Source organism: Sardina pilchardus, chromosome 14 (genome assembly GCF_963854185.1).
Source record: "Sardina pilchardus chromosome 14, fSarPil1.1, whole genome shotgun sequence".
In the NCBI taxonomy this organism is placed as follows: domain Eukaryota; kingdom Metazoa; phylum Chordata; class Actinopteri; order Clupeiformes; family Clupeidae; genus Sardina; species Sardina pilchardus.
In genome coordinates this window covers 29316718-29341138 of record NC_085007.1, presented here as the reverse complement: position 1 = coordinate 29341138, position 24421 = coordinate 29316718, and the positions used below count along the sequence as shown (strand labels likewise).

Genomic DNA, 24421 nt, shown 5'->3' with positions numbered 1-24421 from the left:
CAAAACGAATGAATGGGTTATATCGGCCAAAACGAATGAATGGGTTGGGAGAGTCGTCTGGCTGTGTCAGCAGACTGCAGTCGGTCTCGAGGGGTTAAATAGCGCACGTACTTGAATTTTAATCTGAAGAAGACCACACGGTCGAAACGTCATTCCTTTGTGATAAAGAAAATAAAATCAAATCAAAAAAGAAGGATTTCAAGTGTGCGAACCTTTTTCCATTTTTTATGATTTAGCCTACTCTTGTTCTGCACCTTGACCGGGGATGTGCACAAACTTTTTTACTACACTTGAATTTTAAACCAACTCTTCTCTAGCCTATATCCTATAGCCATACTTTAATATTCAGATGTTATGCTCATTTTTGTAGGCTACACCTCACCGGCAAGCACGCACGCAAATGCTGCTTTTGCACATCTACAATATTGGCCAGGCTATATAGAATAGGCTTTTAGGACTGTATTTTGCCTTCGTGCAACTTTAGTTGTGCTCAATCTAAATTGTCCAATCCAAATATTGTCAGTAAGGATAGGTCATATTACCAAATGGCGAACCTCGAAAATTATTTAGGATATAGAGCCGTGTCCATACGCATGCAGCTATTTGTTAGGCTATTGTTTTATTTGAGTGTTTTTGTCTACCATGGCAAACATAGTTGAAACGTTCGCTCTAAACTTATGTATTTCCAATCGGCTTTCACAATCAGCTACAGCTGCGCGGCGCGGCGCAGATGATCGCCATGAAAACTTGCAATGTCTTTACAGAACTGCTTTCACTTCCCCGAGTTGCGAACGCAACATGCACAACAACCGATATTTAGCAAACACATGTATTTCCAGCTCTCAAAACCGATGAGGTCCAGATCTCAGTGTCCTCATAGCTGCCTACAGCCATGCATAGTAAGCCTAATGATAGCCTAATAGTTATGACATTAATAGCCTATTAATGACCTCATGTCGGAATGGCACGTTGTTTGAAAAAAAAAAAAAAAAGAAGTTAAATAGGCCTAGGCCTACCGCCGAGTGGGGATATGTCGGAATGAACAGCGGATACCAGCTGGGTTGTAAAACATTACTGTAGGCTATTCGTTGATCTTATCGATGCAGTCCTTGCGGCCACTTCTCCCCATCGTAGGACACTTTCTGCTTAGTGTTGACAACACAAAGGCCTTCACGTTGTGTGGCAGTGCTTGCTTGCCCTTCGATCCATCCCAGTTGGTGGTTTTGCACCTGTCCCTGAGTTATAGTCTATATGAGTAAGCGCTTATGCTCTAACCGCATAATAAAAGAAGCACCTGCAGCAGTGCTTATGGCAAGGCTATTAACACCTGTCACTGAGCTATGGACAACCAGTTATGCTCGAAAATTATCATAATAACAGACACACCTAATTGTATGGCTCTACGTTTAAACACATCAAATTAGCAAGCATTTCCGCAGCAACGTTTGCTTTCTTTTTCTGTCGGTCCGCGGTTGCTTGGTCAATTGCGCAGCAAATTGACCATTACATTACTTATATATTTATTATAACGAAACGCGAAGAAAAAATACGAGGACTGACCATCTCGTTTCTCCGCGTTTCCCCCAATACCATGGCGACAAAGAGAAATAAATATGATTTGACATTTAAGCTGATTGCTGACAAATTTGCCACACAATTCGGGAGAAGCAGCGGACAGGAGCGCCACCACAAGCAAGCACTTCTAGCCCAAATTAACATGGCAACGTTGCCTATGACTAAAGTGTCTAAGTAGGCTAGTCCTACTAATATTACATTTGATTGGTAGCATGTTTGTAGCGCGCCAGTTTACCCATCCCCTACATCAAAACAGCTTAGAATCAATCAAAGAATCAGCTGTGTCGGCGTTAGGCTGTAGGCGATTTTCTATAACCATTTTCATTCATTTCAACAATGGTTCATTGAAACGTCGTTTGAATAATTTCGCCAGTCATCACCTTCATTGTAATGATTAAATGAGATTAAGGAGTCGACTATTGACGGATATGCGGTCTTCATCATTTTGAAATGCGGGATGAAACTTTCTGCCACCTGGTGGTTGTTTGGGTACATTGCCTTAGCCTCGAAAAAAATCGGCTTGACGGCCTGCGGGATCTCTTCGGGAGTCCCGCGGGAGAAGGTGCATTCTCAACCCGTACCCACTGTACATACATAGTGTCCATGTACAGTAGGGTTTTCTTCTCGCCTCATCTCCATCTTCCCACGCAGGTCCCAGTGAAGGCTCTCGGCACGCTGTGCTGCGCTCCCAGCTGAGCATCACGGAGCTGATGTCGGCGAGCCGGGCCGACCAGCAGCAGCTGCTGGACCTGGAGGAGACGGGCCTGCAGGAGCACAGCGAGGACAACTGCCTCTACTGCGTGGGCCTGCAGGTGCTCGGCTGCCCCGCCAACAACTCCAGCTCCACCACCCCCAACCGACCAGGTCAGTCGCTCCGACAGCGTGCTGCTAGAGGCTACCTCTGTTAGCTAAGCGTGCTTGAGGCTTAATGTCAGTAGGTGCCTCTCATGTAAAGTTTATACGTCCTCCCTCGCTCCTCAGGCCTCGATCCTCACTGATCTACATAAAGAATGATGGGGCAGCAAAAACGATAGTCTATCCCTTCGTCTATCTTTCTTTATGTAGATCAGTGAGGATCGAGGCCCGAGGACCGAGGGAGGACGTATAAACTTTACATGAGAGGCACCCAGTGTGACTCACCTTTTGACTCAGTGCCCAAAACAGCTCCACCACAGTCACAGGCACTAATAATGCCACTTTACAGACTCTAGCAGACAGGGCTCTAGCTTGTAGTGGTCAGTTATTTCAGTTATTTCAATCACCACTCCAACTGGCTGTATTGTACCCAATATACTGATCCAACAGTGCAAACAGTTCCAACACACTTAACAGAACTTAGTACCCCTGTCAGTCTAAAGCCAATTACCCTCCTCCCACCCTTTTCTGTAACTCCCAACCTCTAAAAGTTCATTCTTTAACACCCTAGTCTGATCCACTCCTGCACTACTGGAGTAAGAGTTTATGTACTCTAGGATGAACTGGACCCTGACACATACATTATCCGGTTTGTTTTGTGGCCAGAACTGTCTCTATTTGTCTGCCTGTTGTTGATTTACCCGCGCACGACCAGTTCCCAAGAACTCAGAGGTGTGTCCAAATGGTGGTTTGCTTTGACACACTCAAACAGTCTGAGGAGTTAGTTCACAGCAAATAAACGTGTGCACTGGAATACTGGTGTTTACTGCTTAAAACAAACATAGCACCTTTGGTTAAATCCACATGTTGCTGATAGCAGTTGAGCTATTTCCTGACATCCTTTTTCATCTTCTCTCACCCTCCCCTAGAATATGCTGATGTACCATACTCTGAGTGGTGCACACAGCCCATTCATAATCAGCTGGAGGTGATGCCCCAGTCCAAGTTCTCTGGAGTGTCAGGCTGTAGCGACACCGTGTCCCAGGGCTCAGTGGGCAGCACCCGCAGCACAGAGCTTGTACTGGGTAAGAGTATACACCTCTGCCTCCCTCCCTCCCTCCCTCTTATTGCCCTTGGGCTCTTCTGTCATCAACTGATATAGCCATCATCACTAAGAGAAGCCATGCCCAAAGTCGTCTGTATTGTTGCAGAATTCAGCACCCAATAACATGGAGATAAATGTATTTCCAATCATGTACTTGCAGAGTGCCTCAAAGTGCAACAGTGCTGTCCTGTGTTCCGATTCTCGTACTCGTACTGGTGCGCAGAGTTTCAGAAATGAGTGCTGTTCCGAATCGAATACTCAATGGTTTACTTGCCAGAAAGATTTATTATTACAATTACTATCAGCTGCGTGGCCTCGTCACCCGGCACTGTCGTTTCGGTAGCCAGTTCGTTTTTCCGAAGTGAGCGCTGCTTAGCCTGACCCCGCCTCTTCCGCTACGTAACTAAGATGGCTGCCATTGAGTGCGGAAAGCGTACCTGGCTGTGGTAGTTCTGGGCTCCCTGAGAGTGGACGACACCACAGCCCCTTTAGGGAGAGCCGGTCCACTTCCTATTAACTCCATTGTACCGGATTGTTCCTGCAATCTGTTGAAATTCCGCTAGGGACGTTGCCGAGCAAGTGATAAATGAATTGTGGTCTATGGGGCTAAGCGGCTAGAACTCGTTTTTTTCACAGTTGACAACTTAATTTCTTAATGTACATTGTCGTAGTAGCTACCTGAGTATAGGTTTTCCACTGGAAATGAAATAAAAAGTCACTCATGTCCTTTCTGCTTTTCATAGGATGGGCCGTTTTCCCTGTAACATGCTAGCATTTAGCTCATGGATGCTCGCGACACTCGCGACCGATTACGACCGTCGTGAAGCTGAACCTTCTTTTTTGGTCTATGGCCGTAAAGTGGTTCGCTTGTGTCACGTGACATGAAAACGTTGAAAGGGTTTTTAGGAATAACAACACATATTGAAAATTTTATTGGTCAGCTGATTGTCAAGTCAAGTTATCCTGCATCGCATGCATTAATGCAATTTTAGGAGAAAAAATTATACAACGACAAATGTGGTACTGGGGGGTTCAGCTCCATTGCTACCCATTCATTCATCACTTGCTCGCGATCGCCCTCTAGTTGCAGTACCATGCGGAAGTATTTCGATAGTGGTCCTTCTCCCCTTATTAGACATTCTCTGACGACACTCACACATACTGGGTTGAACTTTGAACCCAGAACTTTGAAGTCTTCACACAACAAACAAGCATTATTCACCTCTCTGTAACATTTCTTTGTTGTTTGTTTTTGCTGCACAGGACAAACTTGTCTTTACATGTCAATAAGGACATAGACACCCACAAAAATGCATAACTTGACAGATATCAAGATATCAGATATTTTTTGGATCTAAAATACCCTCCCAGCCACCAACGTTTTTGTTCTCAAGTTTCAATTTGACATTTTGCCACATTGCGATGGCGAAAGAGTCACTCACTGGAAGTGTCACGTCACATCATCTTTATTCATATAGCACATTCCATACACAGGTGTCATTTATAAACAAACGTCTGCATTACTGCATTAAAAAGTACTGTTTACTACTTACAGTGGGTAGAAAATGTATTTGATACCATGCTAAAGTTGCCTAAAAAGAGGAATATAAAATCATCATTTGACAATAAATCTTAATGTCTTCATTAAAAAGATGAGTAAAAATAAAACCACCAAGTACACCAATTTTCTTTGAAATTGAAGATTGTATCGTAAATAAATAAATAAATGTTCTTCCTAAATGCTAGGGGGAAGGAAGTATTTGACCCCCTATGTAACCCTATGGGAATTTAGCACATAGGGTTAACATAGGGGCAGGCAGATGTACATTTTTTAAGGCCAGCTATTTCATGGATCCAGGATATTATACATCCTGATAAAGTTCCCTTGGCTGTTGGAATTAAAATAGCCCCACATCATCACATACCCTTCACCATAGCTAGAGATTGGCATGGTGCTTTTTCCAGTAGGCCTATTAGCCTGTTTGATGCTCATTGAGCTCAATGTCCTTGGTGGTTTGATTTTTACTCATTTTTTGAATTAAGGCATTAAGATCAATTGTCAAATGATGATTTTATATTCCTGTTTTGGCAAAGAGGTTTGAGTTTGATCAAAACATCTGGAATGTATAACATGGTAGGGAAAAGATATACAACATCACCATCTCTAACCCCACTGCAAGAGCTCTGGCTGCTTGTTTGGTCAGCATCAGGTTGATTTGTTTTGAGGCTGACTGGGCGAATGTTTGGTCCCTCAGGAGTGAAGAGCATCCCCGAGGACGCCCCGGCCTGTAGGGTCCTGCTCAGGAAGGAGGTCCTGCGACTGGTCATAAATCTCAGCTCTTCAGTGGGGACCAAGGGCCACGAGACTGGACTCCTCACGTGAGTGAAATTTTACACACACACACACACACACACACACACACACACACACACACACACACACACACACACACACACACATTGATTTGTTTTAATGTCCTCATGTTTTCATATACATCTAGGTAAGCTAAAGTACATTAGGGGAATTTATTTTACAATGCAGTGCCATGGAAATTGGTTTGTCAGTCAGGATATGACATGGAGTATTTTGGGAATATGTGCGGTGCAGATGATTTTTTTTGTCTTGTCTGTGTCTCTGTATCTGTGTAGGATTAAGGAGAAGTTCCCGTATGCGTTTGAGGACATCTGCCTGTACTCGGAGGTTTCCTACCTCCTGGCCCACTGCATGTTCAGACTGGCCTCCCGCCGCTTCATCCAGGAGCTCTTCCAGGATGTGCAGTTCACGCCGGTAACCAAGCCAAGAGAATACGTTCAAATATGTATTCAAATATATTCAAATTTTAAGCAAACCGCCTGCAACGGATCGTGACGTTTTTTTTTATTATTATTGTTGTTTTTTTCTGTGCTGCTTAGCTAAGTTATCTAAGTTATCTTTGTTATGGATAAGGCTAATTTGCATTAGGTCTGTATTTGTGTTTTTGCTTGTTAGTTTTCCCCATTACATTTTAATACGCCACATTTGCACCATTATTAATGCTGCGAAGTGGCTGTTGAGTCAGTTGTTTTGAAATTGTGTTGACTACGCTGATCTTACTTCTCTCTCCCTCCCACGTTCCTGTTCTCTCCGCAGCTGTTCGAGGAAGCGGAGAGCATCCTGTCCATGCCGCCAAAGTTCGGCACAGTAGAGCCCTCTGCCAAATCGTGATTGCCCCAGCCTCCACAAGCACCCCACCCCCACCCCCTTGTATCCTGCCTGGCCCACCCTCCCCGCTCCCTTTGCTCTGTCTCTTTTCCAGGTGCGGTGCCCAGTCTACGCCACACCATGCCCCCACCCACCCACCTCCTCCAGCCTCCCAATCTTCTCCCTCTAATCCAAAGCCTGGGAGCACTTGTTACTGCACTACTAAGGTCCTAGGCTAACGATAAGGCTAGATGGACAGAGAAAAGGATGGCGATTACAGGACGATGGGTGTAGAAGAGACGTCTTTGAACCGTGTTGTGGCAGACAGGCATGTTGTGGCACGGAGGGTTCCTTAGAGAGAGAACATGAAGATTTTTTTCCTTTATGAACAAATAGAAGAGGGACAGAGGATTGCTATGACAAGAGAGTGACTCACTGAAAACTGTAGGTGTTGCAGAGCCACTTGAAGTGAGTTGTAACCAAAACAGAAACTTGCACCAGTCATCTGACAACCGAAGCACTGAGCCATTTTGGTCCATTTCCGGGCCATGCCAACCACTCTGTAAAAATTCCAGATTGTTCCAAACACAGAAAACAAACAAAAAAGTTCAAACATGAATCTTTATCCATTCCTGATCAATTCTGTCAAGGTTTCGGTCTTCCTTCTGCCTTTCTCTAAACAGTTGCATCCTCTCATGGATTGATATGAAATGACTGAACAAAATGGCATGTTTCCAGCTCTACTCTTTCTCTGTAGCGAACTTGCAAAGGATTAACACTACAAGGAATTCCAGCTCATTTGTGTGGATCGCTTCTTAACCGACGTGGCCCATCTGTGTCTCCATTAAGAGGCTTATTTATTGCTGATGGGTTTTTTTTTTGTTGTTGTTTTTTTGAGTGATGCACTTTATCGAAGAACAGCAAATGTTGTGCGGTGTCTCGGTACATCACATTTAACCAATCAGACGATCAGTGGACAGTGCAGAGTGCTTTCACATTAGAACGGCAGCCCAACCATGGATTTTTTTGACCACATAAACATTTAAGTATTAAGTTATTTTTTGGAAGAACACTTGGTTGGTTTATTTATGTGTATGCGTGTATAGTCTATGGCAGCCAAGAATAAAGCTTTTTAAAGCTTGCTCACATACCCCATGGGTTCCTCAAATTTTATATCTTACCAATGAGGTTGTTTCCTCACTTTCCCCCTGAAAGATGGTTTGAAAGTGTATTAATTTGGGAAAAACAAAGCCTGGTGTGTTTTGTATCAATGAACTCTCCTATCAGTTTTGAGCCCCATCCAAAAGTGTATTAGTTTTGGAAGAAATTGCTATTCACTCTGATTATTTCCCAGTTCTGGTTAATTGTCTGGCACAAAAGCCACAATGAATTCCCAGAACTCATGAGGAGATACAGTAAGTGTCTAGTATGGATTGCAGCAACAGATTCCCGATCTTCATAAATGGTCTTTGTCAATTCATAATACACAAAGCAGCAGTTTCTTTTTTCAAACCATGCAAGCTATAATAATGATAATAATAGTAATATATCTGTTCCATGGCACTTTCCAGTATTATAGTTGCATGGCTGAGAGGCCAAACATTAAAATTGCGTCTTCATAACTGTCTGCATTTGAATGTAAGAATCCCTTAGTGCAGATACAGGTTCCCCTTTGACGATGGGGACTTCTGTACAGTACGTACATTTCATCTGTCTCTGCTCAAACCATCATCAGCTTATTTGGGTGATGCTTGTTGATGTAATACAGGGAAATCGATCAAAGTCAGGAGAAGGTCATGAATATTATGCTCATGCGTATTTGCCTTGCTGGTATTGACTTGTATCTAAAATGTATATAGATAAAAACAATAGGAGGCAGCTTCCCTGTCCATTTCAAAACATAAATGCTATGCTCAGTGCACCTTTTAATGGATTTTCAGTATAATGTAAAATGTAAAAGAAATCCGAATAGCACTGCCTTTAACTTGCTCAATTGAACAACAGCTGTAATGAACAATGGGGTGCTTGAGATTTCTTGGCAAATTATTCCATATGGTACAGTAGGTTAAGACACCAAGCCCGGTCAGTTGACTGTATGAAGCAGTGCTTCCTTTGGTTCACTGAAACATTTGTATGCCTTTTCATTGCCAATTGAGAAGCATTGCGACATTTCATTTAGGTTTGTATGCCATTGTCATACAATCTGGCCCTTCCTGTTATGTTTGGACGTTAATTATTTATACTCAGAACTATGCAATGTTTTATTTCGTAATAAACAAATATATTTCCTCATTAATTTGGTGTCTAGAACTGAGGGAATTTACTTTTTTTCATTCTGTAACGGCTGGACCTATCATCTAGTTCAAGGGAGCTTTTTTGCCCTTTATTAGTTTTTATTCATAGTAGTAATGGGTTGTTATTGACCTTTATTTATTCTAGAATTGTAGAAAATAAGCAGTAACTAATTATTTGTTTGCTTTGGTTCCATTATTTTCTCCTTGCTACCAACCCAGGAAAGGTCATGACTCATGACTCATTTGTGCATTGATTTTGAACTTGAAACTGTTCTTATTTCTCTACTCTTGGGCAATACATTTTGTTATTTTGGGAACTTGTGACTTACCATTTGTGTTTGGGTGGATGGTGTGCAATCACTGCATAAGAGGAGGATGCATTAACTGCTACTCTGTTCTTCCCTTTTTTCCCGAAATCAACTCCTGACATTCACCTGTGTTTGCATAGTTCTACATTTTACAGTATGTGCCTGCAGTTAGGGTTGTTTGAAGGGATGCCATGCCAAATCTGCTAGTCATAATAGTTTGGATAATTGTCATACTTGTTCTTTAATACTGAAAGGTACTAGAGTGATGGGCTAGGAGGAAATGTAAATTAATGTAGAACAAAACATTTTTATTCTGCAAAGCCTAAAAATCACACTTCACGGTTTTATTGCACATTATTTAGTCATTAATTTGATGTTAGAAACTGAGTGAGAGCATTCAGGAAAAAAATGCCTGATCCGAGGGGCCAAAAAAAGACACTGCTAATGTTATGTCGATCTCTACCATCGTCAATTCTGATATTACGGAACCAATTGAAATGGGTGTACTGTATGTCAACTGTAAAAGATGGGATACGAAAGATTGCACCTTTGATGTTCCTTTTCTAAGTTTGTAATTACCTGTACCATGTACTTATGACCTTATAGAGCACTGAATAGGATGTCAAATTTGTTCTTTATTGCACAATAGAGAACTGAAATTGAGCAATGGACATAAAAGTGTTATTTATATTATTTTGTTTTTCCTTAAGAGAAGTCTCCTAACAGATGTACATAATTTTGATGTTTTCTTTTTCCCTATTTGTGGTTTCCCTTGTATAAATATAGGCCTACTGTATGTTTTGGGGGCTTTTAAGCTATGGTCACAGATGAGCCTCAAGGAACTTTCTCATCAAAGGGATGGATGCATTGTTCATAATTAAAAAGAAAAAAACATTTAAATCACTATGGATCAAGTGTGACATTTTGTTAGTAGGAGCACAGCAAAGAAGATAGAGGGTAAATTCCTGTAAACAGGCTTAGCCTACTCCTCCTTACAGCCTAACATCCTGCTTCGTCATTTGAAGCACTAGACTGATGCTGCTTGAATCAAGAAGGCGTGGCGTGGTAAAAAAAAAAAAAAAATTATAGTAGGCGGGGTCATTCTTGAGTAGTTTGAAGTTTGATATAGACCAAGCTGAGCTTTCCATGTCAGTGAGCAAGTAAGTAGTTTGACCGAGTCTGACCCTCTAGGAATGGGAGCATTGTAGCTCATATTCGAAGGAAACATCCAAGGTTAGTGGCTGTTGATTGTGCGCCTTTCTGAAAATTGTGTTTATTCTGTTGTTGCAGATCTATAGGCCTATTTAGATGTCAATTTGTATGTTATCTTTTAATTGTTTATTCAGTAGATGGTATCTGGGTGAGTAACTAACCCGAGCATTATTAGAATTCTAAGTTCTAACTTTCCTAAACCAACAGTGTGACTGCCTATTTCCAAGAAATGTGTCATTCCTGTCGCGTTGGTAAGCAGTTTTTTCAAGTTGCTGTAAAGCGCTTCGTTGCGCTTTAGCTAACTACACAGTAGCCTACGCGCAGTAGATGTGTTCTGGACCTAATAAAGCTTCTCGTTGTAGAGTGAATTGGAAGAGGAAACACGTTGCTCTAGTAGCCTAGGGGAAATAACGGGTCTGGACGTGCTTATTAGCTTCTTTGGAAAGGAATACACGAGGATTTTAAGTAAAGTAATGTCGACATATGGACTTGCACTGCAGTCACCTGTAATTCGTAGGCAACTTGGTCTCCATTTCAGACCAGCATTGGTTATAAGCTTCACTGAATCTATGGTTCATTCCACCATTCATGCAGCAGTCATGAGTAGACCAGCCTGTATCACACTTTATTTATTATCGCAATTTATTTTAAAGTGCATTAGCTATAGTAGACTATATGTATACTCACACACACACACACACACTATCTGGCCAAGATATTGTATTGTCTCACCATTAGATTCACACATTCTCACATTCACTTGACTCTTGAGCATATAGTATATAGAGTATATTCAAGTTAAGTCAGTTTATTTGTAGGCCTATATGTTTATATGTCATACTGTATGTAGGCTACTGTAGGCTATTCTAGTGCAGGTACTAGTGGACTTGCAGTGTTAAGGAGGGTTCAATTGCATAACGAATCTACTGTATATTTTCACTTCCTTACAGAACCTTTCCCTATATCAGTGTCAGCCTGTGAATGAAATCATGATTATCTGCCTTCTGCTGAGTTCCTTTCTCATCCAAGCAGCTGAAGGACTCGTCAATCAGTCACTCTTCACTCGTCAGTCAGTCAGTGAGTGAGAATGGACTAGGCCACACTATGCATTTTGACTCTTAGGACTTTGTGTGGTGGTTCTCTTGAAAATGAATAAATCTTTTATAGATACACTGTGCAATTCTGAAATCCACACCTAATACTTATTTATTTTAAATCTAATTACCCTGAAACAACACATTCACTGACTTCTCCTTTCCAGTACCACAACTTCAAGATGTACGCGGTAACATAATGACTAATGGGATTGATGTGTCCTGGACGGATGAGGCCTCTTTTGTTGACAAGCAAGAAAAAAATATTTATGATATTGAAATCTACGCTGAACAGGCAGAACCAGTGCACAGAGTAAGTTAATACAGGCATTTCCATAGACTTTAATGTTAATGGACCCTACAGGTGCATTTAGTTTGAAATTCTCATTCTATGGTTAAACACTGCATATCTAATCAAATCTAACCAAGTGTTACTAATCCCATATCAGAACAACAATCGTGAGATTATTTGACTTAAAATAAATCAGACTTTTCTTAAATTAAGACATCTCATCCTGAAAACAAGCAAATTTGTCTGCCCGTACTTAAAATAAGTCAAAGTCTTCTTAAATTAAGTCAAAATCTTTCGAGAGAGCATTAGGGTTATTTTTTTTATCTTAATATCAATAACATTAATAATACAAGATTAATCACACTTGGTTAGATTTCATTTTTGCAGTGTATTGATTCAGCACTCTTGGAGAGTTTGTAAGGAGGGTTTCCTCAGCTAATGGCATGTTTGGACTCCCTTAGGGGTCTATTGAGAGAAGTCTGGACATTTTGCATCACTGGCACTGGACCTCTCCCCTGCCACTCCAGTGTCTCCGACATGCAGTGAGACTTCGATACCACAATGCCAGCGAGTGGACAGATCTTAAATATGTCACAGGTCAGTGCAGGTCTTACTATATTATCAGGACATAAATGATTTATCTTACTGACTTAGATAAACCACTCTGAAAAACTGCTGACCGAATCTGTTGATGGCAAGTGTTGATCAGGTGTTTGTAGTCAAGCATGTCATTATCTTTGCTCTTCTTGTTATTCTTCTTCCCTATAGGTTCAGATCCTGATTATTCACTGTTTAGGAAAGGAACTCCAGTCATTTATCCACGTGACGACACTGACATTACTTTCCTGGCTGGCAGTCGAAAAACATTCTGTTGCCTCGCTCCTAATGGAACCACACTAGAATATTTTCCATACCAAAACCAAAAGATGAAATCTATTCGTGTAGGGCAGACCTACTTTGTGGATTTGGTGCTTAATGCCACTGGAATTGCTGGTGATTATCTATTGTGTGGGGTGGATAACGGTCAGAATACAGGATCCGTTGTGTACGTTGGATGTAAGATTTTTTTTTTCTTTGTGAATGGCCTTTGTTTATTACTGTTACTAGACTGCAGGTCACAGCTCTCATGTCAAAAGAAACATTTTCAAATATCCACTGCAACAGGAAATTTTGCTTCTCAACAGATCCTCCTGAAATTCGCAACTTAACTTGTGTCACATCCATAGACTTCGGAGATATTTTGTTTGTTTTTAACCAAGGTATAAATGTTAGTAAAACATTGAGTTGAGATATAATATATTGAGATATATTGTGTTTTTACAGATTCTCCAGAGGTTCACAACTTTACATGCGAGACAAGAAACCTCCGTGATCTTAACTGTTCTTGGACACAGGGTAGAGATAAAAACCTAAAAGGACTCCGTCGTACCAAATATATTCTTAATGAGGGTGTAAGGTATTATAACTAAGATGTATGCCACTTACTGATGTTCAACCCCAACATATTTTACAATGATGACATTATAACCACCTAATTCTCATTTTTAGGCCATGTGAAACACAATTCCAGTCTTCAGACCAGAAGTTCTGTTTCTCAGAAATATCTCCAAATCAGGGGGAAACAGCATGGATACTGACAGCAGAAAATAAAATCAATAAAACAAGTTTCACTTATACAGTTGACCCCAGACACAGAGGTAAAGACCACCATTTACATAATTCAGCACTTGCATGTGTAGGCCTAACCAAAGATCCTTCATTACTATCTGCTCTGTACTGTAAGGATTGTCACAGTTCTGAACTGTTCTGACTGGTTGCAGTGTATTTGCCGTCTCCTCAACATCTAAAAGCCTCACATGTAAACTCCAGGAATGCTAGTATTCAATGGCATTGGCCTGATGCCAACCTGATGTTATTATCAATGCAATGTCAAGTACAGATAACGTGGCCCAACAAAACAGAAGATGTGGTGAGTGGTGTTTCCAGTTTTCTGCTTCAACACACAGTGTAGCTACAGTATATATCTGCACACCATATTGGAAGACAGCTCAATGATCATTGTTGCCATCGTTGTGGGTGGTTCATGTTCTGTCCTGTCCCTTTTTCCTGTGAAGAGAGAAGACACTGGAGTGGGCCTGATCTCTATGACCCTACGTGATCTTCACCCGTACACTAACTATTCCATCAAGGTGCGATGCGCCTCGAACAAGCACTTCTGGAAGTGGGGAGACTGGGCTGAAATAATCACATTTCAAACCAAAGAGGACAGTGAGTATGACTGACCAAGGATAACAACAATTCAGATGGTCCCGATTAAAACACATTTGCAGTCACCTCAAGGGCTTAAACACACTTTATTTTCCTGAACCTGTTGCTTTTCTGTTTAGTTCCTCAGGCTGTGGATGTCTGGATGACAGTCGACAACAACAACAGGAGTCTTGTGGTGTGGAAGGTATGTTTTCAGTGCACTTGCCTACTTTATTAGCTTTACCGGGGCACAGTCCTAGCAGCCAGATTTATACTCCATCTTTGTGGTCTTTTTTCTCACAGAAGCTAGAAACTGAGCAGAGTCATGGAGAGGTAATGTCGTATGAACTGTCATGGAGTGACCTCCATAAGACGTTGAACCCAACACAACACTGTTACAACATGGACACTATGAATACAACTATCACCATCAAAGCCTTGAACAACGTTGGCTACTCACAGCCTTCAACCATCACCATCCCATCACAAACAGGAGGTGAGAAATGGGAAGCAGCATTCAAGAAGATATCATTTTGTTAGAGGCATGTATGAAAGACTTGTGTTTGTCATTGTGGGAGAGCAAAATCTAGATACACAAAATAAAGCAAAAGCTTAATCCCAGTCAGTTGGGTTTAGTGTCCTCGCATGACAGCCACTGTTGTGGTGACCAGTTTGGCTTTCTCCACCCATCACTCCCCCTGACTAATTTCTCCACCCCTCACTCCCCCTCACTAACACATATTCTTCATGATCTTGGAAAGATGTGGAGACAACACGTGTTAATGGCAGTAATGGCGGTGTGGAGTTGACCTGGGACTCGACGCCTGGGGCCAGTTGTGGGTATGTGGTGGACTGGTACCCTGTGGGCAGCCAGGACAAGTGTGACATCCAGTGGATAAAGATACCAGCTGGCCAAACAAATGCTACAATCAATTCAGGTATGCACCTACTGTACCATTGTCTAAGGATAGCATGTGTATGTAAAAAGTAGCTCTAAACATAGTTGATATGAAGACCAAATGTATTTATAAGATATTGCCTGTCATAACAAGTGAGGGATAATGTATTGTCCGGTAATTATCGGAAAATAAGTCCGAACAGAACCCTGCCGCACAGTGGAGGTGTTTTGCTTCGCCCTGAAGCAATGTTTACTGACTTATTCTGGACTTCGACATCGCAGCACTGTCATCATCTAGCTCTCCTCTAGCCTGCCTACTGTATATCTGATACACGGATGTGATTGGTGCAGCTTGGCTCCAAGGGCATGGGTAATGAGCATTCAGGATGATTGCCAGAGTGACTTGCTGAGCAAATTCAAATTGTGTTCGCACGAGAACTCCAGAAGATAAGCAGGCCTTTGGCAGAACTGAATCCGCGGGTAAAAAGTTAAGCAAGTGTGTGGGTGATTATCATGTCTGACCTCAACAGTCAAGACTCCCTGAATGTGGTTAGTTTGCATGAAATGATTTGGTTGATTTTGCAACAACAGGCCAACACACACACTGTAAGCAGAGGCTATTCAAAACAACTTCAACAAGCATGTGCAATAAACTGATCCCTTCAATAGTCCTGGCTACTTCGGACTGTCTTTAGACTTTGATTAAATACAGTGCCCTGAACATAAAATCATCTTTTGGAAATTCATCTTAATGCTTTAAATTAAGACAAAAAAGATCCAGGATACTATGCACCCTAATAAAGTTCCCTTGGCCTTTGGAATTAAAATAACCTCACATCATCACATACCCTTCACCATCCCTAGAGATTGGCATGGTGTTTTTTCCAGTTAGCCTATTAGCTGGTTTCATGCTCATTGAGCTCAATGCAAATCAAACCAGCTAATAGGCTAACTGAAAAAAAAAACACCATACCAATATTTGGGTGAAGTGAAGAGTATGTGATGATGTGGGGCTATTTTAATTCCGAAGGCCAAGGGAACCTTATCAGGGTGCATAGTTTCCTGGATCCATGAAATAAATGGCCTTTAGAAATAAAAATCTGCCTTCCTCTATGAGAATTTAACACATAGGGTTAACATAGGGGTTCCAATACTTATGACCCCTGTATTTTAAGGAAAACATTTGTTTATATATATCCGAAGATTAATTTATATTTCTCTTTTTAGTCAACTTTAGCATGTGTTCAAATACTTATAGAGGACACTGTAAATGACAATTCCGACTGCAAGTTCCCAAATTGAAACGTGTGATAATGGTCTCAATTGAAGGACGTTTTAAAATGCGATACATGCAAGCATGATCAACTACAGGCAATGAGTGGAAACATAGTGTAATGTCACTTCGCCTAGGGTGAGATAAGGTAAATTGGGACACTTTTTGGTAGATCACAAATAATAACTATTTAAAATGCCAAACGAAAGTGAAGACTTTTATCACTTCATATGAGTCTTAGCAACATTTCTGTGCAGAAAATATGCTTCCAAATATAATATTTTTAAAGATATTAACCTTCAAAGACCACAAGACACCATACCTCAGACCAAGAAAGTGTTCAGGTAAAATGGGACACTCGGTCAGGTAAAATGGGACAGTCAGTTTAGAATTGAAAAATGTGCAACAAATTGTAGAATAATGACAATGTTTATTTGTATTTTTTAATCATTTAATGATAGTGTTCAGATGTGTGTGTGTGTGGGTGCGTGTGTGCACAAGCACAAGCGTGCAAGTGTGTGTAAGTGTGTGTGAGTGTATGGGCCTACTTTGAGTGTGAAAAGGCTAATATGCGGCTAATATGCTAACACCTTAACGCTAATGGCAAATGTAATGTAAAAGTGTCCCATTTTAGCTGATTTTTTTGTCCCAATTTGCCTGATGCACACCAAAGTCACTAAAATTCATTTTCCTTAAAAAAGTAAAGGACACAGCCCAAAAGTTTTGATATTAATTTAAACCTCTCATGAAATAGCATACATTTCATGAGAGTTTTGTATAATATTGTTTTTGTTTCAACTACAGTACAATATCCTTATGATCATTAAGACAGAATCGGCTTGCCATGGGGCTTTCCTTGCAATTATTGGGTCCACTGATGTTTTTAATCTTGGCACCTCCCATTTGTGATACTTTAGACCAATCAAAATGATTTTATTTGGTAAAGGACATATGTAGTGACAATATAATGACATATTTTCTGATTGGCAGCTAATATTTAAAGAGATAAAGGTCTAAAACCAACTTCGTCCCATTTTACCTGATGTCCCAATTTACCTTATCTCACCCCATGTTATTCAGTAGACCAAACACATAGTCTTAACTCCGAGTGGCATACAAAGCGTCACTTATTGGCTACCAGAGATTGTTTTTGCATCGTTGCAAATTTCATAACATTATGCATCATTCCACAAAATGGTTTGTCTTTTCTATTGTCAAGTTATTTAATAGGCTAAACATAGCCATGACTCAAAACAGCTGTTCGGCTTATCTCATTTTTATCTGTAAAACATGTCACATGCATTGCTCATTACATGGCTCAGTGCTCATTGCACATTTATTATTGTTATATAATATTCAGTATTCATTATTGAATACTTATAGCTAGTATTTATGTTTTTCCCTATCATCCTATGTTTTAAAGCAGGCCTACCTGCAGCCATGTAATTGAGCTACAAGTCTTCTACGGGAGTAGCATGTTTGAACGGCTACTGTACTAATTTGTAGATTAATTCACTGAGATGAGCATCCTGATAACTTTTCTGATGTGTTCAGTGTACTCACGTCATTTTAAATTACTCTAGTGCATCATGGTGGTAACTGGAAGTTACAGCTTGCAATGCGACCATTTATGATACCTGTATGGAAGCGTAATTGCACTTCTGTAGCCTCCTTATGGCACATTGATTTCATGAGCCAAAAGCGTATTTAGCAACAGGTTATTTATTTTCTGCACTTTGGAGAGTTTAACCCCTATTGTCTCAAATCCTCCAGGGCTTAAAGATGGCGTGCGATATACATTTTCTCTCTATTCCTGTACATCAAATGCCCCAAAGCTACTGCAGAGATGGGAAGGTTATGGCCAAGAGCTAGGTGAGTAATCTCTTCCTGATTAAAATTAAAATATGATCTTTTTTATGTTAATATTATTTTTGTTACTTAATCTCATTTAAATAAATGAAAAATTAAATGTCATGTTTGGTTATACTATTATTATGGCTATTCATTTAAATGTGAATAACTTATTTTGCTTTTATGGGGCGGTGGTGGCTTTGGAGGTGGAGTAATGGGATGCACTGTCTTGCTCAAGGACATTGTGACAGGGTCAGGAGGAGACGAGCTCGAACCAGCAAACTTAATGCTGGAGGAGTAGAAAAGAGCAATATATGTGCTGTCCATTTAGCAGTTATCTGACATATCAATAAAGAACGTACAACACAATGGGCGAACGGGCAACTTAATTTGCATTCAGAACAACTAACACTGTTATTATTTGCATTTTGCAGCCCCAGACAAGGAACCAGTCAATTTCCAGGGTAAGCAGGATGGTATGGATGTTGTCCTCACCTGGGAGGAGATACCCTTGAAGCACCGGAGAGGATTTATTCAGCGATATGAGATCGAGTATTCCCCCAGTTCCCAGGGACCATATAAGACAGGTATTAAGAAAATGTGTTAATGGATAAAGCATTTAATGTTTTATTGTGATCTTTTTTTCTGCATGTGTGTGTTGGTGATGAGATGAGATGGTTTATTGACTAAATTAAAAACCATCGTCACCAATGATTCTGTTTTGGTTTATGTTTATTCAGTGCCCGTTTTAGTCGGTGAGAATGGGATGCAGACGAGGATTCCCCAACTCAGTGCCGAGACCTATAAATTCTCAATATATCCTTTCACATCTGGGGGCAAAGGTAGCAAACCAGCAATAACTGCAGTCGAGCTTACCTCACAGAGTACGTATGCTCAGACACACATTTCACAGTGATTTAAAGTCTGTGTAGCCCTCTGTATGTTTTGTTAAACATGCATACCTCTTGTACCATTTCCTTGGTGCATATTACATTTGTTTTGCTATGCTAAATCTATTCTCTTTCAGTTTCCCAGATCATTGTATACAGCATCGTATCACTAGCAGGAGCCATCACGTTGTTCCTTCTATTCACCTGTCTGTGCTACCAGAAAAGGGCATGGTAAGGGAAGGATCATGCACAAATACCAAGCAACAAAATGTTCCACAACTGGAACTGTACCGGTTTAAGGCACAGTGTACAATTCTAATCCAATGCGTATTTTCAGTTAATCAGTGATTTCATAATCAGTTAATTGTTCCTCAAGTTCCTCAAGAAAAATGGATAAAAAAACAAGCCAAAGGTGCCTCAGGTGCCCAAAAATCTGAGTAATTTGATACGTGAATGAGCTCAAATTTCAACAAAAAAGGAACACGCCACCATTTTATGAAATTATGTAATTCACAGTCTCCCCTAGAGTTAGATAAGTGATCAAAAACATTTTCTCCGTGCATAGCCTACATTGTTGTATTCTGGCAAGCAGCACCCTCGCTAGATTAGCTTAGCATAGTGAATGGAATCCTTTGTTGCTGGATGTATGTAAAAGTAAGCCAACAAAAACAAATGATTACATACTTTGTGTGGCCTCCGTCTTTACAACATATATTGGGGTGAAGCACAGGCGAAGCACTGCTGCTTGAGTGCAGAGATTGTCCTTGCTGTGGCAAGTGAGAAAGAAGTGATGTGTTGCGTGATATCTCTGCACCCAAGTAGCAGTGCTTCCTTTAATATTGATCAAGAATATTGATCATGAATTGATCATTCCAAATGTATTTTCTGCTTCATTGGTCATAAATGTACACATACTGGTTCAAACTCTGCCATCCTTGTTTTATGTGACCCCTCACATCGAAGCATTGTTTGTTGACTAAGCAGGTGTCTGGGATCAAGGTATTCAAATACCTTTAGTGATGACCTTGTCTTTACTGGTTATTAATTCCGTGAAACTTTCTCATATTATTCATTCGCGTTGTCTATTCTCATTTTTTTTATTTCACTCTTTAAAGGCTCAAGGATAAGGTGTACCCAGACATCCCAGCCCCTCAAATTCAATGGTTGGACGCAAAGGTCAGCAGACCCAAAAGCACATTCACACACCTTCATTATTGAAAGAAGATATACGTTGATCAGTCATACTAATTCAGTAGATAACATTGTTGTGTCCTCCTTTCTGTAGGGATTCCATGACTGCAAGTTGGCTGAGTTACCTGCTGAGCCTGTGGAATATCTTGTGGCTTCTCCCATACCAGTCAGTGATGTCAACCTAAAGGTCACAAACAATGTTGCGCACAATGTCCTCTTGCCACTGTACAAGAATGTCACAGACTCACAACTGTCAGACTGTAAATTCCATTCCAGCACGGACATCCCTATTTCCGAGATGGACAACCCCACCTACAACCTGCTGGTATCTGTTAGAGAGGCAGAGAAAGCCGCACCAGTGACCACAGCGGTGGTCACCACACTAGGATACAAACCCCAGCTGTCTGTAGAATCCTCTGAGCTGCCGTTATGCTTAGCCTCCTCTTACCAGGCTTTGGACGATGCCTGCGGTGGTCAACAGCTGACTGCTTGTAACACTCAATTGGAAAGCGAAGACTATATTTCAGTTGGCTTAGTAGGAAGCCCTACCTCAGTCAACTCTTCACAGCCCTTGCTTGGAGACTCATTTCAATTTGGACAGCATGCCTAGCTATGTCACAGTGTCAAGAGATGATGCTGAGTTGCTGATGCAGTGCACAGCGGCACCTGCTTTTGAATCTGACGTAATAGCTGGACTATAAGTTGCATCTTGCTCAGACACTGTCCTGTTAGGTGTTATCACACTGGCTATAGTGAGCAGTTTCTTGTGCTTGTATTAAGCTCCTTGCTAGATGTTGGCTGTATTGCAGCACCCGAAGTCACAGCACTGAATGTACTCAAATATTGTGTGTGTGTGTATGTGTGTGTGTGTGTGTGTGTGTGTGTGTCTGTGAAAGAGAGTGAGAGTGAGAGAGTGTGAGAGAGACAGAGAGAGAGAGGGGGGGAGTGGGACTGAACTGTTTGACAGGATCATTTTGTTTGTCATTTTTTGTTCTATAGAGCAGCTGAAGAAGGACCATGTTGGGAATTATTTTTTAGAGGTGGAGGTGTTATGGCTAGCGTTAGCATGGCGTGGTCATATTAGACATGTTTTTTTTTTCCTTTCTTGGGACACCAGAGCAGGCAGCTAGGCTGATAGTGAAATTAAGCTTTTGGTGTCCAAAAAAGGGGACCAAAAGGAAGATACAATCATGTCTTACAGGCATAAACTGGAACACACACATGCAGACACACACACACACACACACACACACACACACACACACACACACACACACACACACACACCTGACCTCCCTGCCACACACATTCACACCTTCACACACACCACACTGATGGCACAGGAGTTTGAACCTCACTCCTGCTGGCCCTGGCAAAGTGTTGTTTAGCAAGCTTGAGCAAGTCACGGTACCCCAATCCTCTTGGTGTGGATTTACTTGTATGGCGAATGAGTGTGTGTGAATGGGTGAATGTGAGGCATTAAGTTGTAAAGCATCCTCAGCGCTTGGAGGAGTAGAAAAGCTGTAAAGGTGAACTACTGAATGCAAGTTTTTGTTAGCTTAATTTACCTTAACTGATCAGTTTCAGAGTCATTGGAATGGTTATTTGACTTATTCCAGGTTGAATGATGGCTGTCTCGCTTCCCCCTATCACCTGTGAGCGGAAAAAACACGCTTGCAAGTTTGTGCCACCAGGCCAGTGCACTGACAAACAGAGAGTCCCGCAGCCTCGCGATCATGCTCATGCAAAAGCAGACTGACCAATTGAGGAGTGTTGTAAAATATATACGCTAAAGCTGTAGGGGAAGTGTAAAACAAGGAAACAGCTAAGAAATAGCCAAACCTGCATAGTTCCTCTTTAAATGCAAGCTCGCTTTCATACACATAGAGTTTCAGGAGTAGGGAATTAAGTAGGGGACGTTGAAAACTTGAGATAATGACATTGAAATGTATTCTCTCTGCTTAGAGAAAAGGCTGGACTCTCTCGCACACACACACTCACAGATGTTGTTCAGATATATACTCAATTGGTCAGTACCCCGAGTGAGCATTTGGGTGTTTTTAGTGTGACTACAAACACCCAAATGTTCGCTTGGGGTATTGACCAATTGACTGAACAACAAAGAAAGCACTAAATGTGATCTACAGCACTAGTAATCTAAATGTGAATTATGCCGTCTAATCTAAATGTGAATTATGCCATCTAATCTCAATATGAATCAGACACATTCATCCCAAGCGCTATGTTATGTTTCATCACACATCCATTTCAAGACCATGCCTGTTATTAACCAGGGCTGACTCTAGGCCGACCTCAGCCTATTATGGGGGCATGATTTTATATATGCCTCCAGAGTGTAGCACTATAGCTGCAGGGCATGGATGGGCAAAAATACATCAAAATGTATTTTAAAATGAACACAGTCAGTCAGCAGATGAATATGCTGACTTGCCTGTTACATCTCAGATGCTACTGTAGATCAGAGATGCACTCAAAAAGTCCCAACTGAACTTGTCAAGCGGTACAAAGTGTGTCTTACATCGTCAATGCATAGATTGAGCAATGTTGCAGGATAACCACATATCCGGTTCGATGTAGATAATCTCACAATCAGTATGCGCTTTCAAAAGGGTAAAAAAATGAAACTATCTATAAATGTGAATCGTCTGGGTTTTACACATTATATGCCAGTAGACAGATTTAAAAAAAAATGTGTCAATGTATTTTCTTGGGGAAAAAAGATTCAAGAAGGGATGATATATGTATGAAAACATGTATGAAAACTCAAAGTAGATTGTCTGTCTACTTGAGTAGATATCCCACCTGAAACATTTGAAATCCTGCTGATGGGTTGCACTGTCTGCACTGCAAGAAATTTTACTGATTGTATGTGTATGTGAGATGAATATGCATTATTAAGTTTGTTGTTGTAAATACACAAATTTCTAAAAATATTTTTGTGTAAGTTGTTTTTCACTGAATAGCCATTACACTTTGCTTGCCTCTCATTGAAAGCGTCTGATGTTGACAACTGTAAAACTTGTTTTGGATAGATTGAGATGTGTCTGATAGACTGTCAAACATTTGGAGTTAGAGTGGACAAATAGGCCTATCTTTGTTGTGTAATCACACAAATAACATGGTACTTCTAAAATCCTAAAATGCTGACACTGTTTGTCCCAACAGTTTGTTTCGGTTTCATTAAGTGAGCCTTTGCATTGACTAAAAACCCTGAAAGTGTCAGATCAAAACCAAAATCACCTGTGAATTCCATGATAAAACCCCATGATCAAAGCAGACAGGACAGTGTATGTGCGGAATCTAATCTCTCCAACATATCTAATCTCTCAAGCCTTTCCTGTCTTTCTTAGACTTTGAAAAAGTAATCCATGCCTTCATAACAACTAGACTGGATTACTGTAACTCCCTATATGTTGGTATCAACCAGGCCTCACTATCCCGCCTACAACTGGTTCAGAATGCAGCAGCTCGCCTTTTAACTGGTACACGTAAACGAGAGCACATCACTCCCATCTTAGCCTCCCTTCACTGGCTCCCTGTTCACCATAGGATTCATTTTAAAATTTTGCTAACTACTTTCAAATGTTTGAATGGCAAAGCCCCCAACTATCTCTCTGAACTACTACATAAATACTCCCCTACCAGAAGTCTTAGATCTTCTGATCTATTTTTGCTGACTGTTCCCAAAACTAAATTCAAATGTAGAGGAGACCGTGCCTTTGCTGCTATTGCCCCCAAACTCTGGAACAATCTCCCCCACCACATTAGACTAGCACCCTCTCTAAACACTTTCAAATCCCATCTCAAAGCCCATCTCTACTCCTTAGCTTTTAACTCAGTTTAAGACCCCCCCCCCCCCTCACCACCTCACCCTAGATTTTAGATGCTTAACTTCTTTACCCTGTTTATCTATCTTTATTGCTTTGTTTTTATGGGGGTTTTTTTCTATACTTTATTTTACTATTAATATTTACTTACATATTATTCTCAATGTATCTACTCTACCACCATTTTGCATTGCTATTTTGGTTTCATTATTACAGTGCATGAAAATGCACTGTACTGTTCTTCCTAGTCTTCAACTTCTTCATCTTCTTATTAGAGTGCATGAAAATGCACTCTACTGTTATCCGA

The 24421-nt window shown here is 40.9% G+C and overlaps 2 protein-coding genes across 9 annotated transcripts in view; both read left to right on the top strand.

Moving 5' to 3' along the window:
• Positions 1-10216, top strand: part of LOC134100721 (rapamycin-insensitive companion of mTOR-like) — a 50494-nt gene extending 40278 nt beyond the window's left edge. For 3 of the 4 annotated variants that reach the window (XM_062554109.1, XM_062554107.1, XM_062554106.1), the window contains 5 exons: positions 2227-2439; positions 3360-3515; positions 5791-5914; positions 6185-6323; positions 6666-10216. In XM_062554109.1, coding sequence (XP_062410093.1) covers positions 2227-2439; positions 3360-3515; positions 5791-5914; positions 6185-6323; positions 6666-6740 — 707 coding nt within the window. In that variant the 3' untranslated portion in view covers positions 6741-10216. The remainder of the gene's footprint in view (positions 1-2226; positions 2440-3359; positions 3516-5790; positions 5915-6184; positions 6324-6665) is intronic. The other variant, XM_062554110.1, reaches the window with a different exon arrangement.
• A 233-nt stretch (positions 10217-10449) lies between these two features.
• On the top strand, positions 10450-23210 carry LOC134100692 (leukemia inhibitory factor receptor-like). Of its 5 annotated transcripts, XM_062554065.1 has the most exons (20): positions 10450-10551; positions 10738-10781; positions 11481-11607; positions 11792-11937; positions 12378-12513; positions 12685-12972; positions 13240-13372; positions 13465-13613; positions 13737-13885; positions 14031-14184; positions 14304-14368; positions 14467-14659; positions 14925-15101; positions 18108-18206; positions 18620-18772; positions 18926-19069; positions 19213-19306; positions 20191-20251; positions 20361-20438; positions 20472-23210. In XM_062554065.1, exons 3-20 carry the CDS (start codon positions 11520-11522, stop codon positions 20874-20876), a joined length of 2712 nt encoding a protein of 903 aa, XP_062410049.1. In that variant the 5' UTR covers positions 10450-10551; positions 10738-10781; positions 11481-11519; the 3' UTR covers positions 20877-23210. The 5 variants fall into 5 exon arrangements, with proteins under 5 accessions (XP_062410049.1, XP_062410051.1, XP_062410047.1 ...); XM_062554067.1 differs by having other exon boundaries at positions 12685-12909; positions 20361-23210; XM_062554063.1 differs by having other exon boundaries at positions 20361-23210.
• Positions 23211-24421: the final 1211 nt, after the last annotated feature.